The sequence below is a fragment of the Lotus japonicus genome, chromosome 1, assembly GCF_012489685.1.
Source record: "Lotus japonicus ecotype B-129 chromosome 1, LjGifu_v1.2".
Lineage (NCBI taxonomy): Eukaryota > Viridiplantae > Streptophyta > Magnoliopsida > Fabales > Fabaceae > Lotus > Lotus japonicus.
The window spans coordinates 35,963,128-35,979,712 of NC_080041.1; the positions used below are offsets into that span (position 1 = coordinate 35,963,128).

Sequence of the window (16,585 nt, forward strand, 5' to 3'; positions counted from 1 at the left end):
ACAACACTAAATGTCATGGCATGACACTTAACTTAGATGTCTCCAACATGCCAAATAACTATATATAAACATGTAACAAATAACTACGAACAAATACTCTAAGTTCAAATATGACAAATAACTACAAATACTTAAGTCTCAAAGTTTCAAAAGTCATCACTCCGACACTAGCACTCCAAGTATGAGCAAAATTATAAAAAAATTATTATTATATGTATGGATTCTGGGTTGGATTGGATGGATTTGAACTGAATCCGAAATCCGATCCGAACTTGGTTGAACTGTAGTAAAATTCATCCGATTAACCCGATTGTCCGATCCAACCCACATTTTTTCTATTGGATTGGACTGGTTCATTGAATCTACCCGACCATGTTCCCCTGAGTGCAATGCAACCAAATAAATAAAAGAAGACACATTAATATATTTGGCAGAAGAAATGAGGAAGAGAAACTGACAAACGAAACCTGGCGGCAAAACATGAGCTTCCACTGTGAAGCCCCCACAGCGCCGGCCTTACAAATTGAAATGTTGTCTGTTACTCATCACACTCAGAATCTCTTCAACCACTTCTTCATCTTCTTCTTCCTTCACCTTCACAATCTCACAATCTATCATGGATTCACCATTTCCCGCCATTTCTCTCATCATCTTCCTCCTCTTCTTTTCCTCGAAACCTTCCCTGTCAACCACCGTCGGCGGCGTCGACACCATCTCCCGCCTTCTTCAAATCCAGCACCGCGAGAGTTCTCCACCGTCCGTCCAGGAAGCCGCCGCTCGCGGTGTCCTCCTCCGCTTGCTCCCTTCACACTCCTCCAGCTTCCACTTCCGGATAGTCTCCAAGGCATTTCAATTCCTTTTCTTTTTTCTCCTCAGTTTCTTTTTTTGATTAATTAAATTTGTTGTTTACAGAATAAATGCGGTGGCGAATATTGTTTCTCGATTAAAAACCATCCTTCTTTTGCAAGACAAGGGAATCCTCAAATTTTGTAAGTTAATTTACTTTTTTCTACTTAAATAAGGGTTCTGTGACCTAACGGCTACCGGTCGCAGTGGTAAAAAGTAGTTGTTTAAACCCTTTAGGTCGAGTGTTCTATTCCTAGGAGTCGGTCTCTTGGGGAGACCTTTGGCCTACACCACACGCGGGTCGGTTTTGCGAGAGCAATTTAACACACTAATAAGAAATAAGGGTTTAGTGTGCAAAGTATGGAAAAATTGGCACTGAGGAAACTTTGACCTCTTAAATTGATTTATCAATTGCTTGTCTAATGAATTCAGGAGTGATAACTAGGACTTATGATGGTTTTGATTAAATCCTGAACAGAATTGAAGGGACAACTGGAGTGGAGATTGTTGCTGGTTTGCACTGGTATCTAAAGAATTGGTGTGGTTCACATATATCTTGGGATAAAACCGGGGGTTCACAACTATATTCAGTACCGAATGCAGGGTTTCTACCACGCGTTCGCGATGGTGGTGTCTTGGTTCAGAGGCCTATTCCGTGGAGCTATTACCAAAATGCAGTTACTTCTAGCTGTAAGCTACTTCTTTCGTGTCCTCCCCGTATGTTTTTGGTGGTGTTTGTGAAATTGACATCAGAAGATTTCATTTCATTTGATCTTGTTTTTATCTTCTTTTGGTAGATTCCTTTGCTTGGTGGGACTGGACAAGATGGGAAAAGGAAATTGACTGGATGGCCCTGCAGGGTGTCAACTTGCCACTAGCATTTACGGGACAAGAAGCTATCTGGCAGAAAGTGTTCAAGGTCATTTCCCTTTTGATTTGTCTTAAATCATTCTTGATATGGGTTTGGGCGTTTGACATTGTATTAGTTAATCGGAAACTTTCCAAATATGCCTATTGTGCTAAAAAAGTAACCCACAAATCATGCTCCAACGAACTAACTCTGGGCATTGATTGTAGAAAAAATCTTCAGATAAGCTTTACCTCGCCCTACAGTTGATACCTTGCAGTATGCAGGAGTGTCAAAACTAGATTATATCCTAAAGTTGTAGGCATGAAGCTTAGGCAATGCATATATTATCTTGGGTTGAAATTCAATTTTCATTATGAAGAGTGATAGAAGCTAGAATTTAACTCCTGACCACATACTTACAGAAGTTCTAATACCATGTTAGAACCTAGTAGCCCAATGCATAAGTTATCATGTTGGAGCTCAACAACTAAGAATTTAAAATGGTTCCCAAGAACAGCATATATGCGAGGTTTTAGTATTTTAAGATGCTGGCATCAGGAAACAACTACAATAACACATCTAAGCTGTGCAGTGTATAAGTCTATTTGAAAATAGTTTTAACAGATTTACAATCTAATCCCAGGAGAAATATATCTTGTATGGAAGGAAAAGTATTTGTAGATTACAAAGGAAAGTTTACATTAGACGAGAGGACTGTATCTCTGAAGCTAATCCCTGTAAATAAGGTAGTCAAAATGGGGAATTATGCCTTTAATTGGGGAGGGATATGTTAAATGTAAATCGCATAATCTAAGATTTAGCAAAATTCCTATATGTATATATGCGTATAAAATAGAATAAATAAGAAAATAATAACTAGAAACACTTAATAAAGTTGTACTCATAATTCATAGGAATGTAATACTAAAACAGATTTTGTACCAGCCCCAGTCTCAACACCCCCACTTGGCTTACCAGCCCCAATCCGAGTTTCCTGTCATCGGTGGAGGAGCCTCGTCGACGGTGTTGGGACGCCATTGCCAAGTCAATGGGGGAGAGAAGGGGGCTCGCGAACATGAGTGAGGATGAGAAAGGGGGTCAGCTGTTCAAAACATTAGGGGCTTTGGCAGGTCACGTTTAAGAAGCGGGTCAAACTCATGTCACATGGGCCGAGCATAATTGCATAATCGTGATTAAGGGCTATTAAGTGATTTTAATCACATGTAAGGTCAGACTTGGCTGGAAAAGGATTAATTGCGAGTGAGCTAGATATATAAGTTTCCCAGCAAGGCTCTGGTACTGGGCTCTAATGATCTCCAATCAAGTAATTTTTTTCTACGGGTGTTGCAGTGGTCTTCCAGTCTACCTTGCTGGTCTCTTTGAGAAGATCTCAGACATATTTTCTTTGGGAGATAAAGATTCCTTTCTCAGAGTAGGCCATCTCTATCACAAGGAAGTACTTGAGCTTCCCAAGGTCCTTTATTTCACACAAGGTAAAACTAGCTTTCCCCTTAGCGCCTGTTTTTCACGCTCGTCATCACCTGCATCTATCATAGCATCTACATAGACCGAAAGAAGGGTGAGATTGTCTCCCGGAGAATGTTTAATAGAGTATGATCACCTTGGCTCACCAAAGGGAAATCAGCCTGAGTTAGCCTCTCAAACCAAGCATGTGGAAACAGTTTGAGCCCATATAAGGCCCTCTTCAACCTGCACACATTATTCCCTCCTTTATTGCGGCCATACCAGTGGAAATCTTCATATCCACTTCCTCCCCCAGATTTCCATACAAAAATGCTTTTAACACATCAAGTTGATTAGTCCCCAACCAAAATGAGCTTCTAGGGAGAGAATGATCCTGATTGTGTTCATCTTTGCCACCGGAACAAATGTCTCCTCATAGTCTATCGCGTAGGATTGAGTATATTTTTTTTCCATGAGTCTTGCCTTGTATCGATCTAGAGTACCGTTAGATCGGTATTTCACAGTGTATATATCCACCAGCACTCTACTTCCTTCTTGTCCTTTGGCCTTTCAACAAGCTTCCATGTATTGTTCTTCTCTAGTGCGCCCATATCTTCGTTCATGGCTTGAATTGAGTTCTCATCCGTTAAGGCTTCTTGTACTGACGTAGGGACTCTAAGGGAGTCTATGGCTGAATAAAAGCTTCGATGCTGCACAAATAGGTGTTTAATGAAAATAAATAGAGATATAGGGTATTTAGAACATGACCCTTTTCCTTTTCACAAGGAAATCATCTAGTTATCAAGATTAGGTTCACACTCCACACTCTCAAGGATTCGAGTGCGTGCCTCCAGTTCATCTGGCGTTTGGAGTAGCTAATGCTCTTGGACCAGTTCGGGTTTTTGTCTTCTATGAAAATGACTTTCAAAGGGCTGAATAAGATGGTACCCATTCTCTTGGGCTTGCACCGATTCAGGATGTAAGGGTTCGGGTCATTCTCAATATCTTAGTTCTCTGGTTTTTCTATGTATAACTCCTAGTATCTATCTGCATGTAATTTTTCATTTTCTTTTCCATTTGATTCTAATAATGAAGTAAAGATGTATTACTTGATTTAGGTCCATAAATCTTTCATTGGCTAGTTTATTCAAATTTTGATACCGTTAGCTAAGTAATTTTGGATATTGTATAACTATAGTGTGGTCAATGACTCTTTATGTTGACCTCCAGGAGAAATTTAACATGACCATTTCTGATATGGATGATTTCTTCGGAGGTCCTGCATTTCTTGCATGGTCACGTATGGGAAATTTACACAGGTGAGTGGTAGAATTCAAGGGCTTCTTGTTTGAATATAATAATTCATGTTGTTAGCTTAAGCTGCCATAAATTTCATATATTCATATAATTTAGATCGAAGCTAGGATAATGAATTTCTAAGTACTTAAGACATTTCGGTGTTATTATGAAATTGTCAAGTTTGGTGCTTTAAGCAAATATTCTTTCTCTATGCCTAGAGTTTCATTGTCGCCATTCCTGATTCAGATGCCCTAGTTTGAGAGAATGAGTAATTTATTTTAAATTACCCTGCAATTCCAGATGGGGTGGACCACTGCCACAGAGCTGGTTAGATCAACAATTAATCTTGCAGAAGAAAATTATTAGCAGAATGTATGAGCTTGGAATGACACCTGGTACTCATTACTATTTTTCACTCTTCTACTAAAAAGCTATAGATAGTTGTTAATCTTTATCTAAACTATAAAATGACCAAAGAAAAATAGTAAATATTCTTCTTTTGAAGTAAAACTTTCAAATACTAACTAATTGCTTTTCAGTCCTGCCAGCTTTTTCTGGAAATGTCCCTGCTTCTCTGAAATATATATTCCCATCAGCAAAAATAACACGCTTGGGAAATTGGTGAGTACGACTATTATGTGTTGCCTTGAACTTGGATGTAATTAGTGTGCTTACTCAACAACTGCTTTGGTTTTAAGAGCATAACTGACACTGTTTTCAAAATTCAGCTATTGCATATGTAACATTTCTGTAAGAATATTAGGAAGTAGATAATGTCATGTAGTTTTCTATCTCAATATTGTTTCGTATACCAATTTATGATACTTATAAATAAAATATTGACCAATCGACATTCCTTTTGAACAGTTAAATTCGTTAGTTATATATTTGTAAGCAATCTTTAATCATGTTCTGTATCTAGTACGAATCTGTTAAACAATTGACCTGACTCTAAAGAGATGCTTGATTGCCTAATTTTTGGAGGATCAAATTCATAAAACCATCAGCATTGAAGGTCCTTTTGCAATGGAAATGGAAACCAGTAATTGAAGCGGGCTTGGCACAGTTACATACATGTTCAACACCTGTGCACTCTTCACCATCCTACAAGAATGTAAACTTGTATCTCACACCCTCAAAATTAGACAACCTTCTTAGGATGGTGATGCCTAATAAGAGGTTTAATGGCTTTAACCCCCAGTACCGATCACTGAATGTTGTAGACACCCTATGGTTGAATAGCTAACTTATTCATACATACTGAAGCACTTGTGTTGTATCTAATTGAACTTCACCAAATTCTTGACAAAACTAATAAAAATGCAAAAAACCAATCTGCCTAGAATAGGGCACACAATCACTCACACACACACACACACACACACACACACACACACACACACATATGTCAATCTAGAACCATAAACTCAACTCATAATGCCTGAAGAGGTAACAAAGATGCCATAGCCCTGGAACAAGTGTGAAAATCATCAATAAAGATCTCATAGCGTGTAATTGTGTTTATTTTCCTGCCAATGTTTTCGTGAATTAGCGCCACCACACGGACTTCATTGACCATTTTTTCTAATGCTATAGGTTTTCTGTTGAAAATGAGCTCAAATGGAGCTGCACCTATCTTCTTGATGCAACTGATCCCTTGTTCAGTGAGATCGGGAAAGCATTTGTTGAGCAACAATTGCAAGGTTACATACATGCTTCTTTCTAACTTTATAGGCTATGATATATTATAAGACAGGATAAAATGATACATGAAACCCCTTTGCAATAAATATCCAGATATCAATTTCATTGTTTGTGATATTTGATTATCTTTTCCCCCAGAGTACGGAAGAACCAGCCACATATACAACTGGTAAGTTTTTATTTACCCATCAATTAGTTATGGAACTTATGTTTTCATTGTTAAAATATTTCTAGGAATGGGTACATTTTGGTTCATGGAATTTTTTTTTCTGTTAACTTTACATACTGTACATTGTTCTTTCCTGCCATGCTAAGTACATTGAGCAAAGTCAATTCACTGGTGCGAGCTGCTAAAGACCTATATTTAGTTTCATCTGAGGATCTGGGCACATTTGCATTTTTCAGTCTTCCAAGAGACTAAAGAGTCACCCAGGAAGCTAAATTTGTGTGTCTCTAGCTAAATTTGAATTTCATATACTCTATTTTACCTCTACTTTTCATATATTTCATCTCTTGACTCTTCTTACTAAGACTGCATATCATTTGCACAAAGCATGTATCACACATTGGTTCCTGGATATGTTCAGTAAGCATGTATCATTTTATCCTGCATATCATTTGCACAAAGCATTTATCACACATTGGCTACTGGATATGTTCAGTAAGCATGTCTAGAAACAAAGTAAAAATATAAGGTCTCAAGGTTGACCCTTGGTGCATGACTATAGTCATAAGGAAACCTTCACGGCTATAGTTGATTACTTCAATGTAAGAAATTCTAATCACTTTCTTCTCTAAGGTCTTCCACATAACATTCATTTTTTGTCTAGACCACAGTTATCCTCCGGTGGAGGCAATCTTACTTGAGCTGGATAGGTCCATAGAACCTCTATATGTACTGAATTATTTGCATATCCAAAATCAACGACAATCATGTGAGGCCTTCTTGATTTCTGTGATATCTTTCCATCAGTCTTTATAGCAAGTATATAGCTCCCTTGGTCGATCTTCTCAACATATAACCAAAATAACTTCTTGATACATGTGTCTCTTGTCTTAATACCTACTTGGTCACTCTGTTCCAATCTTCATGGTACAACTCACGAGTTTAATCCCTCTATAATTTCCACACTTCATACGTCACTTTTGTTATTGATGATTGGGATTCAAATACTTTTTCTCCGTTCCTTCAACATCTTAGATCTCATAATCTCGTAGAACAACTTTGTGAACCATTTTATGTTTTTCTCTCCTCACTCCTTCCACGCCTCAATAGGTATATTGTCATTCGGAAACATATCTGTTGTAGTTCCAGATAATTTGAGTTATGGTTTGCGTGGACACACACTATCACACTTTACTCTATGCTTTTGTTCATAAAGGAAATGCCCTTTCATTCACTGATGATTGACAACCAATCACAGTGATACCTTTGATGAGAACACTCCACCGAGTGATGATCCACAGTACATTTCTTCATTGGGCGCAGCAATCTTTAAAGGGATGCAGAGAGGTGATAATGATGCTGTTTGGCTGATGCAGGTAATACAAAGTTGTTTTTTTGTGTAGGGGTGAGGGGGTCCTATTATTTAACATTGATTTGATGCTGCCATGTGCTAGCTTTTGTATATAACTATATTTAGCTCAGACTTTCATGCAAGCAGATTTATGTTTGGGTATTCGTTGGCGTCAGTGCTAATGAGCGTTACCACTCACTTTGAGGCAAAAATTGAACAGAACTCTTCTTATGGATTTGAATGAATGTGTTTTCACGTTAACTCAACCAGCATCCAAAACTTAAGCATTGACTAACTCAAATGGGTCCTATTTCATTTATGTAGGGATGGCTATTTTCATATGACCCGTTCTGGGAACCTCCTCAAATAAAGGTACATTTATAAATGCTTCCCAACTTTATGGCTTGTTTTAACAGCAAACAAAGCTTGTATGAGATCTGACTATGTGAACCACTCTTGCTGACTTAATGATTTTCACATTAATTTACTTTTGTATTTGTTTGCAAGGATTTCAATTCTATTGATCCATATCAATCATCATGGTTGTTTCCAATAAAATTTTCTGGTTTCTTAGAATCTCTACAATGCAGAGACTGTTCTTAGCAATCCTTACAATTCCTTTTGTTTGTTACTTTTTCCTTTTCTCCTTTCAGTGCCATTGTAAGTAAATGGCCAGAATCCTCCATATACGTGAAAAAAATGCATTTATAGTCAGTATTCTGAGTTGTGAACTCACCCTGGCTATTCCTTCAGACTTAACTACCATTCATATGTGATTCTTTTTTGTTTCTGTTTTTGTTTACAGGCCCTTTTACATTCTGTTCCTGTTGGAAAGTTGGTGGTTCTTGACCTGTTTGCTGAAGTAAAACCCATATGGATTACGTCAGAGCAGTTTTATGGAGTTCCCTACATCTGGAAAGTCATTTTTCATTTTATACTTATAAATAGAAATAATATTGTCTGTGGATTCAGTTGCTCTGAAGTTACACCCTTCATCGGGAGAACTAAGGGTTTATATCCATGAATGAATACATCAAGAGAATATATTTAAACAACTTAATAGTTTATTATACATGTGCATGCATTTTCTATCACAATCTCAACCGTCAAGTTTCCAATTAATAGTTACAACTCGTCACTTTTCCCTCTAAAGTGAATCTCTCACTTCAAAGGAGTCAAATCCATCTTTATTGATGATTTTAAGTTGGTTGGCTAAAGCCATATACTGGCCTCCACCAACTTGATGCACAAGTCTTTACTCTTCCTTGATGTGAATATATGTGAATATATTTGGTTAAAATTGTGAATATGTATTTTCCTGCATCCTGTACTGTTTGATAACATTCTTCACACACCAAACTTAGTTAGAACTTATCCCAGCTCACTTCGGTGGCCAGCAGCTTAAACAAGTGATTCACTGAGATAGCTGCTTTATATAACTGTCAAAAAATTGTTATATGAAAATGTAGCAACCAACACCAGTGGGCTTCCCTGAAAGTTGTTAGATAATAATATTGTGGCATGTTTTAATTATGTGTATATCTTATATTGGGATATTAAAAATTTGAAGTTCGTTAATGACTTAGATATTTAGTGTACAGATAAACTTATTGATTGCCCAAGACTCTCGTGCATCTTTTTGTTTGCCTTCTTTGTGTTTCTTCATTGATTAGGTATTACGCTTGACAGGTGTATGCTGCACAATTTTGCAGGAAACATTGAGATGTATGGGATATTAGATGCGATAGCATCTGGGCCAGTTGAAGCACGTTCAAGTGTTAACTCAACAATGGCAAGTCATTCTATTCTTTTCTTACTCAATTTCATATTTAGTAGTTTCTCCCTATTGAGTATTGTAGGAATTATGCAAGGAATTTGGAAAGACAAAAGAAGAAAATAAATTCAGAATAATACATATGAAATTGATATGGTACTTCTATAAGATTGTTAGGGGTATTCAAAACCAAATTAATTCAATCAAAACTATCATGAAGCAGCTATCCCAAATGCTTAAGTTGCTTGATTAGGACACATGAATGATTTTATATTATATTTCTAACATACCCCTTCACACAAGAGCATATTGGATTTGAAGCGTGGATGCATGGACAATGCATAGGACTAGGTACCTTTTTGCTTAAATTCAACTTTTTATTAGAATAATGAGGGAAACAAGGATTGAACTTTAAATCATTCTTTGACCGCCAAGTACCTACCAACTCAAAGTAAAGTTTTATCGAACCGCTATAAGACTTGTTATCCTCTATGGTGACGAATGCAAGGCTTTTAGGCGACAAGATGGGAAAAAAAATGAGAATTTAAGATGGATGAGTAGCCACACTAGAAATGACATGTCAATGGTAATGGTGTCGAGTGGTCCATATTGCCGACCTCATTTAATGGGATAAGACTATTGTTGTTGATTACTCTGCTCAGTTACTCTTTCTAAGTAGGAAGTCAGTGCATCTTCATAAATAAATATATAAGCCATCTGAGATATACTATCTACAAGTGTAATTTAGTGTTCAGAGTTCGGACTAGGGTTTATTTGAAAAGAGCCATTTCTTGTTAAAAGTGATCTGTCCAACACGGGCAAAGATCTTTTCAATCTCTTCCTTTCTCAATCATCCTCAGAATATGAAACATGCACTAGATAATGTTATTATTTACACAAGTCATTTAACTAAAAGAATTCAGTAACTTATTTTTGCTTCTTTAAAATCATAAAAGTCATACTTCTAAAACTTATTTGATTTCTGAAGGTTGGAGTTGGAATGTCAATGGAAGGTATAGAACAGAATCCTGTTGTCTATGATCTGATGTCTGAAATGGCATTTCAACACAATAAAATCGATGTTCAGGTATGGTAAATTCTTGGTACCAATAGGCTGCATCTGTATCACTTGTAGTTTTACTATGTTAACTTGCTAGCAGGATCTCCTGGAACCCCCCTCCCTCTTAAAGTGGGCGAACTGTTTAGCGTTATCAAATGTAGAATGCAGTCATTGTTTGTTGCATTTCATATAGGAGACTCTTTCTACCACAATAATTTAATTATCTGCCTCTGCTTTGTCTTTGTGTACTTCGGATGTAATTCTGACATCTTTATCCCCTTCCTTGCATCCTTTGTACAGAACAATCAGAATATATAAACTGCAGTTGCTGATTATTATTATCAAAATCTATTAAATTGTATAGCTGCCTTTTTAACCATTGTGTAAAATCAGCCTAACCAAGGACCAACATACCCCAGCATAGTTGGTAAATTGTTCGGTCCCTTAAGCATGCAGACAAAGATTTGATCCTTAAATGTGTGTGTGGAAAAGACTTTGTTAGGGACATAAGCCCACTTCGGTAATCTCCATACCTTGAAGAGGATTAGTCTCCGGCTAGCAGTTGGGGATACCCTCGATGCACACTAAAAAATCACCATAACCATGGGAACAATATAGTATATTCCTTTTGACAATTTCTTTATCTGATTCCTTTGGTAATGTTATATTTGAGGGATTAACAATAAATGTAGTGTGCAAAGTAGGAACCATAATTGTTTAGCAATCTTACCGTAGCTCCTTAAATTCTCCCGTGCAAAGTGTTTGGTTTCTGCTATTGAAGCACTCCACTCCTTCCACTGAATCCATGCCTTCTTTTATTTCTAATCTATCTTCCCTAAATAGTAATGTTTTCAGACTGAAATGCATCATATTCATTTTTTCAGGTGTGGGTTGATCTATATTCAACTAGAAGATATGGAAGACCTGTTCCTTTAATACAAGAGGGATGGAATATCCTATATCACACCATTTACAATTGCACTGATGGAGCCTATGTAAGTACTTGATTGATACTCCAATTAATTCTGAAATAAAAGACCTTTATGTAATTGTGTTCAACTTCTACTACTACTCATTTACTGTCTTCCCCTTTATTATTGCCCTCTTCCTTTTATAATGTGTTGGATATCATTCTCTCCTATAAAGGAAGTAAATTTAAAGGGCATATCACATTGCTTAGGCGCTTATTTCTCAATCTCCTTTGATCTGACCAAAACCTTTTATATTCAACTCACAACCTCAAATAAACATCTTATTCTCAGTTCCAGCCTTACCTAATTGTACATAAATTAGTATATTATATTCTAGTCTGACCACATATTCTTGGTGTATGGAAACAGGACAAAAACAGAGATGTCATTGTAGCATTGCCAGATGTTGACCCATCCATAATTTCAGCACAACATGAATGGTCTCACAAATCTGGCAAGCCATACTCAGGATCAATTATCAAGGAAATATCTGATTCCTTTGATCGACCACATTTATGGTATTCGACTTCTGAAGTAATTCATGCATTGGAGCTATTTATACTTAATGGAAATGAACTTTCAAGAAGCAATACTTATAGGTGAGAGAAGCTGGTTATATAAGACTTCTCATTCGTGTTTCAGTACTAGCAAATTGTAACCTGCTGTTGTCACCACTTGTTAAGGTTTTATTTGAAGATTCACATTATTTGTTCGTTACTCAGGTACGATCTTGTTGATCTGACTAGACAAGTCTTAGCAAAGTATGCAAATCAGTTGTTCTTTATGGTCATAGAGGCATACCAATCACATGATGTCCACGGAGTGACTCTGCTCAGCCAGAGATTTCTGGACCTAGTAGAGGATTTGGACACACTATTGGCTTGCCATGATGGATTTCTACTGGGACCCTGGTTAGAAAGTGCAAAAGAATTAGCTCAAAATGAAGATCAGAAGAGACAGGTTTGGTTTACTTTTATTGGCATAAAATTGGAAATCTATCTCTCTTATACATCTATTGATGTAACCAAAAAAACATATACAGTTTGAGTGGAATGCTAGAACACAAATAACCATGTGGTTTGACAACACAGAGGAGGAACCCAGCTTGCTCCGTGACTATGGTACGAATAACAGTTAATTCCTTGCTGCATTATTTTAGCATTCACTAGCAGGGTTTGTTGACCCTTTTGCTATAATAATAATAATAATATTATAAAGGCTTGGATAGCCTTTTTTTGCAAGTGTAAACACTCCCTTTGCTCTCGGAATAGCTTCCATGAACATAAAAGAGAAAAGAACAATTAAAGCAGTGTGATGTTGGGGCATACTGATTGTTTGCATGTTGTTCTACTATTTTTCACAGGAAACAAGTACTGGAGCGGGGTTCTTCATGATTACTATGGCCCAAGAGCTGCTATTTATTTCAAATATTTAAGAGAAAGCTTAGACAGAGGTGAGGATTTCAAGCTAAAGGAATGGAGGAGGGAGTGGATAAAGCTTACTAATGATTGGCAAAGCAGTAGGAATATATTTCCTGTGGAAAGTAGAGGTGATGCTCTAAACACTTCTAGGTGGCTATTCAACAAATACCTGAACTTGAGCTACCCTGAGACCAAGATTGCACTGGAATAGTGGACTGAAAGCAAATCAGTGAAATTCTAATGAACTACATTTGCATGTATATTAAACCAAGACAATGCTTTTATTGATCTGGTAAAGTTCTCTACTAATTTTCATTTTCTTTACTCCCATGCCATCTTTTGTCAAAAATACTTTGCATTGCAGATGTGACAAAGGCAAAGGAAACTATGGCTTCCTCAGGGAACATAATATATGTATTGCAATTTTAAAAACCTTGGAGACGGTTATTTTTTCATATTTATGGAAATAAGAGTCCCATCGTATGATCTCAAATAAAATTGTGCAGGGTGCCTTTTTTTTTTCGTCTTGACCAAGGTATCCCATGCCGGCCGTCGTGAGACTAAGCATTCGCCCCATGTCAACGCAATAATCCTTTGAATGGATCAGTTCTTTCATATTATCAATTCTGTTATCAAACACATATAAGGCATTCGAAGTTGTTGGCTAGCTACCACCAAACCCCAGGGACTAGCATTGCCGGTGCATTCTGGTAGGAACAAAACAGCTGGGAATCACACTAAAAAGTAAACGCGCAAGAACAGTGAGACACTTGAATTTCTTCTCAGGGTAGAATTATTCTCTAGAAGATGGGTGGTCCTATTTGTCTTTTTTATTTCTTTTCTGATATTCTATGCTTGACGGTAGAAAAATCACTCAGATTGGTCCCTATCCTCGAACCTTCTAAGAATGGTAGCATAGCCGCCATACAATAAAAAAAAAGTGCCCTCCACCAATCCTAGACTTGGATTGTAAATCCTAGACTTGGATTGTAACGTAAGTGCTAGCGTGTAATGGCCTCTGTTGGTCCAAATTTATCTAAAAAGGAAAATCACTTAGTCAAAAATGGCGTCTTCTAGAAGATTCCAGCAAATAATAAATGGGAAAACGAGTTTTCTTGTGGGATACATTCACGTGTCAAAGTCCACATCATAACATATTCTTAGCAATTTGGTGGTTTGCTTTGTCAACTACGTGTTTTTTTTCCTACTTCTATAAAATGAATTGAGCCAGTTCACAATTCTCCATCTCTAAACGCTCATTTCTAAATACAAGTGCTAGCTAGCTTCTAGTTCTCAAAGCAGTAACCACAAGATTTTTCAGCTCTCTCTCTGTATCTGTGTCTTGCTCTAGAAGAAGAAAATGGAATCATATGGAACAACATGGGCTGACCAGTGGGACGATGGTCCAGACCCTGTGTCTGGTTCAAACCAACACAAAAAGAAGAGCAACGGCAACAAAGTCCTTGGCAAGACCAAGACAGTGGCCTCCACTGGCGTCAAGAAGTTGAAGGAGGGTACCTCTGTTAGCCTCCAATGGATCAAGACCAAGTATAGTAAAACCACCCAGAAACATTAAATTGCATGTACCTTTGTCCTGTCTTCGATTCCTTATACATGTTAATATCTAGTTTTTCTTCTTTTTTTTACCCTATTTTGGTTGGTATCTATGTATTTTTTTTGTTGACTACTACATTTTTTTCTATGTCTTTAGTTTGGCCTTTCAATTCATTTATTCTTGATATGTAAAATAAGTTTAGATGGACATAGCATATTTCAACAAAAAGTGTGTTGAGTGTTTTTTCTTTTTTCATACTTTATGGTGGTTGAGCCATGGACTCTTCATTTTAGTTTATGGTATGTTTGGTTGTGAAAGTAAATGGACAGAAAAAAAAAAATCAATGAAAGAAAAAGAAATAAAAGATAGAGCATTTTCTAGCTTGTTTAGTATAAAAGAAAGTAGAAAGCAATGTACAAGGAAAGAAAATAGTATATTTGTGGGATAACATAGATATCATTAAGTAAAAATGAAATCTAATAATAAAATTTAAATATTTTCACCATTTTTACTTTATGAAAAAATATAAACTTGTGGAGTGTTTTAGTAGAATAGCACAATACTCTCTCCTACAATATTTTCCTTTTTTCCAACGATTGTGATTTCATTAATTAATGGGCCAAGCCCAAGACTTAGTGCAAAAACACCATGGACAATACAAGCACCCTTTTAAACAGGCCCCAAAATAAGTAACAATAAACCTCTATAGGCCTGCTAGCTGAAAATATCCAAAATAGGTACACAACACTTGAAAGATCTAAGAAATTCTAAGATAACATATAAAACATATATAAAAAATAAAATAAAAACACACTAAAAGTCAAGCCAAGTACACTTGAAGACTCTTAAGTGTTGGAACCCTAGGTAATGCGAGATGAAAGAAAGCAGACAGAGAGAGAAGGTGTTAGTAATGGGGTGTGTCGTCCATAAACCATCCTTTGAAAGCCTTGTGACATTGCCCCAATGTTTTCCTTGATACAAAGTCCTAGTTACTAGAAGGACCTTCACCACTAGATAGGCACCCAAACCTGTATGATCCTTCTGGATCCAGATCCAATGCGATTTTGATCCAGATCTAGATTTTCTTGGTTAAATGCCCATGAAGGAATACATTTTTTATATTTAGCGAATGAAGTTTCCATCATGAAAAACAACAAAAGATAAGACTAGACGAACAATTATCGCTTTAACAACAAGACTGAATGTAAGAGAATTGTCAAACCCTAGAACTTGTGTCAAACACTAAGCTACCAAACACGCTTTTAGGCGCTCAATAGTGTCGTCACTTTTGTATTTGGTGTGAAACACTCATTTACTTCCAACAACATTTATTGTGGAAGGTCGAGAAACCAATGTCCATGTATTATTCCCGCGTATGGGTGAGAGTCCATCCTCCATAGAAGTATGTGTGGATTCTTCAAGGTTAAAACCCTTGGGCTCAATATTAGCATGCAAGGTAGCAAGAAGGGAAGTGGGATGTTGGTGCACTAGAGCATAACAAGGATTTGATCGGAAAATACCATGTTGAAATCTTGTCTGAAGGAATGAAAAACGATATAAAGAGGGGTTTGAATAGCGTTTTACAACTAAAAACTCAACTCACTTAAGATTTAAATAAATCTCTTCGAACACTAAAGATAAGAGTGCAGAGATAAGAGATAAGGAAAGCACACAAATGATTTTATCCTGGTTCACTTGATAAATCCCTCAAGCTAATCCAGTCCACCCGTTAAGTTGATTTCTTCCTTCTTAGAATGAAGGCAATCCACTAATCAGAGTTTTGTTACAACTGCACTTGCTACCTGCAAAGTGACTAACAATACACTGACTTAGCTAACACTAAGATTCACTCTCTTAGTCTTCTCTAGGATCCGATCAACCTTGATCTCCTAAAGGTAAAACAAACAACTGTTTGAAAGTGTTGGGTTTACAAATAAGTGCTTCTACAAAAGCTGATAGTAAACACACTTAGTTCTATTTGAAGAAAGATTGCTAAGAAGATTTTGAAATATTTCTTGCGCGTGAGTAAGTTTCTTCAACAGCATCTTTCAATCTTCAGCCTCTTTATATACTCCAAGGATTAGGGTTTGAACGTTGCATGGAGATGCTACCGTTGGAGGGCAG

At 36.9% G+C, this 16,585-nt stretch overlaps 1 protein-coding gene across 1 annotated transcript; it reads left to right on the forward strand.

Annotated features, from left to right (window-relative positions):
* The first annotated feature begins 445 nt into the window (after nucleotides 1-445).
* On the forward strand, nucleotides 446-14,753 carry LOC130734553 (alpha-N-acetylglucosaminidase-like). Its single transcript, XM_057587019.1, has 19 exons — nucleotides 446-844; nucleotides 913-989; nucleotides 1,325-1,536; nucleotides 1,644-1,765; nucleotides 4,391-4,479; nucleotides 4,760-4,854; nucleotides 4,999-5,080; nucleotides 6,056-6,162; nucleotides 6,302-6,332; nucleotides 7,588-7,705; nucleotides 8,005-8,052; nucleotides 8,486-8,594; nucleotides 9,369-9,472; nucleotides 10,443-10,541; nucleotides 11,399-11,509; nucleotides 11,855-12,084; nucleotides 12,208-12,445; nucleotides 12,528-12,606; nucleotides 12,849-14,753. The coding sequence occupies exons 1-19, from the start codon at nucleotides 617-619 to the stop codon at nucleotides 13,115-13,117; spliced, it is 2,448 nt and encodes an 815-aa protein (XP_057443002.1). The 5' UTR covers nucleotides 446-616; the 3' UTR covers nucleotides 13,118-14,753.
* Nucleotides 14,754-16,585: the final 1,832 nt, after the last annotated feature.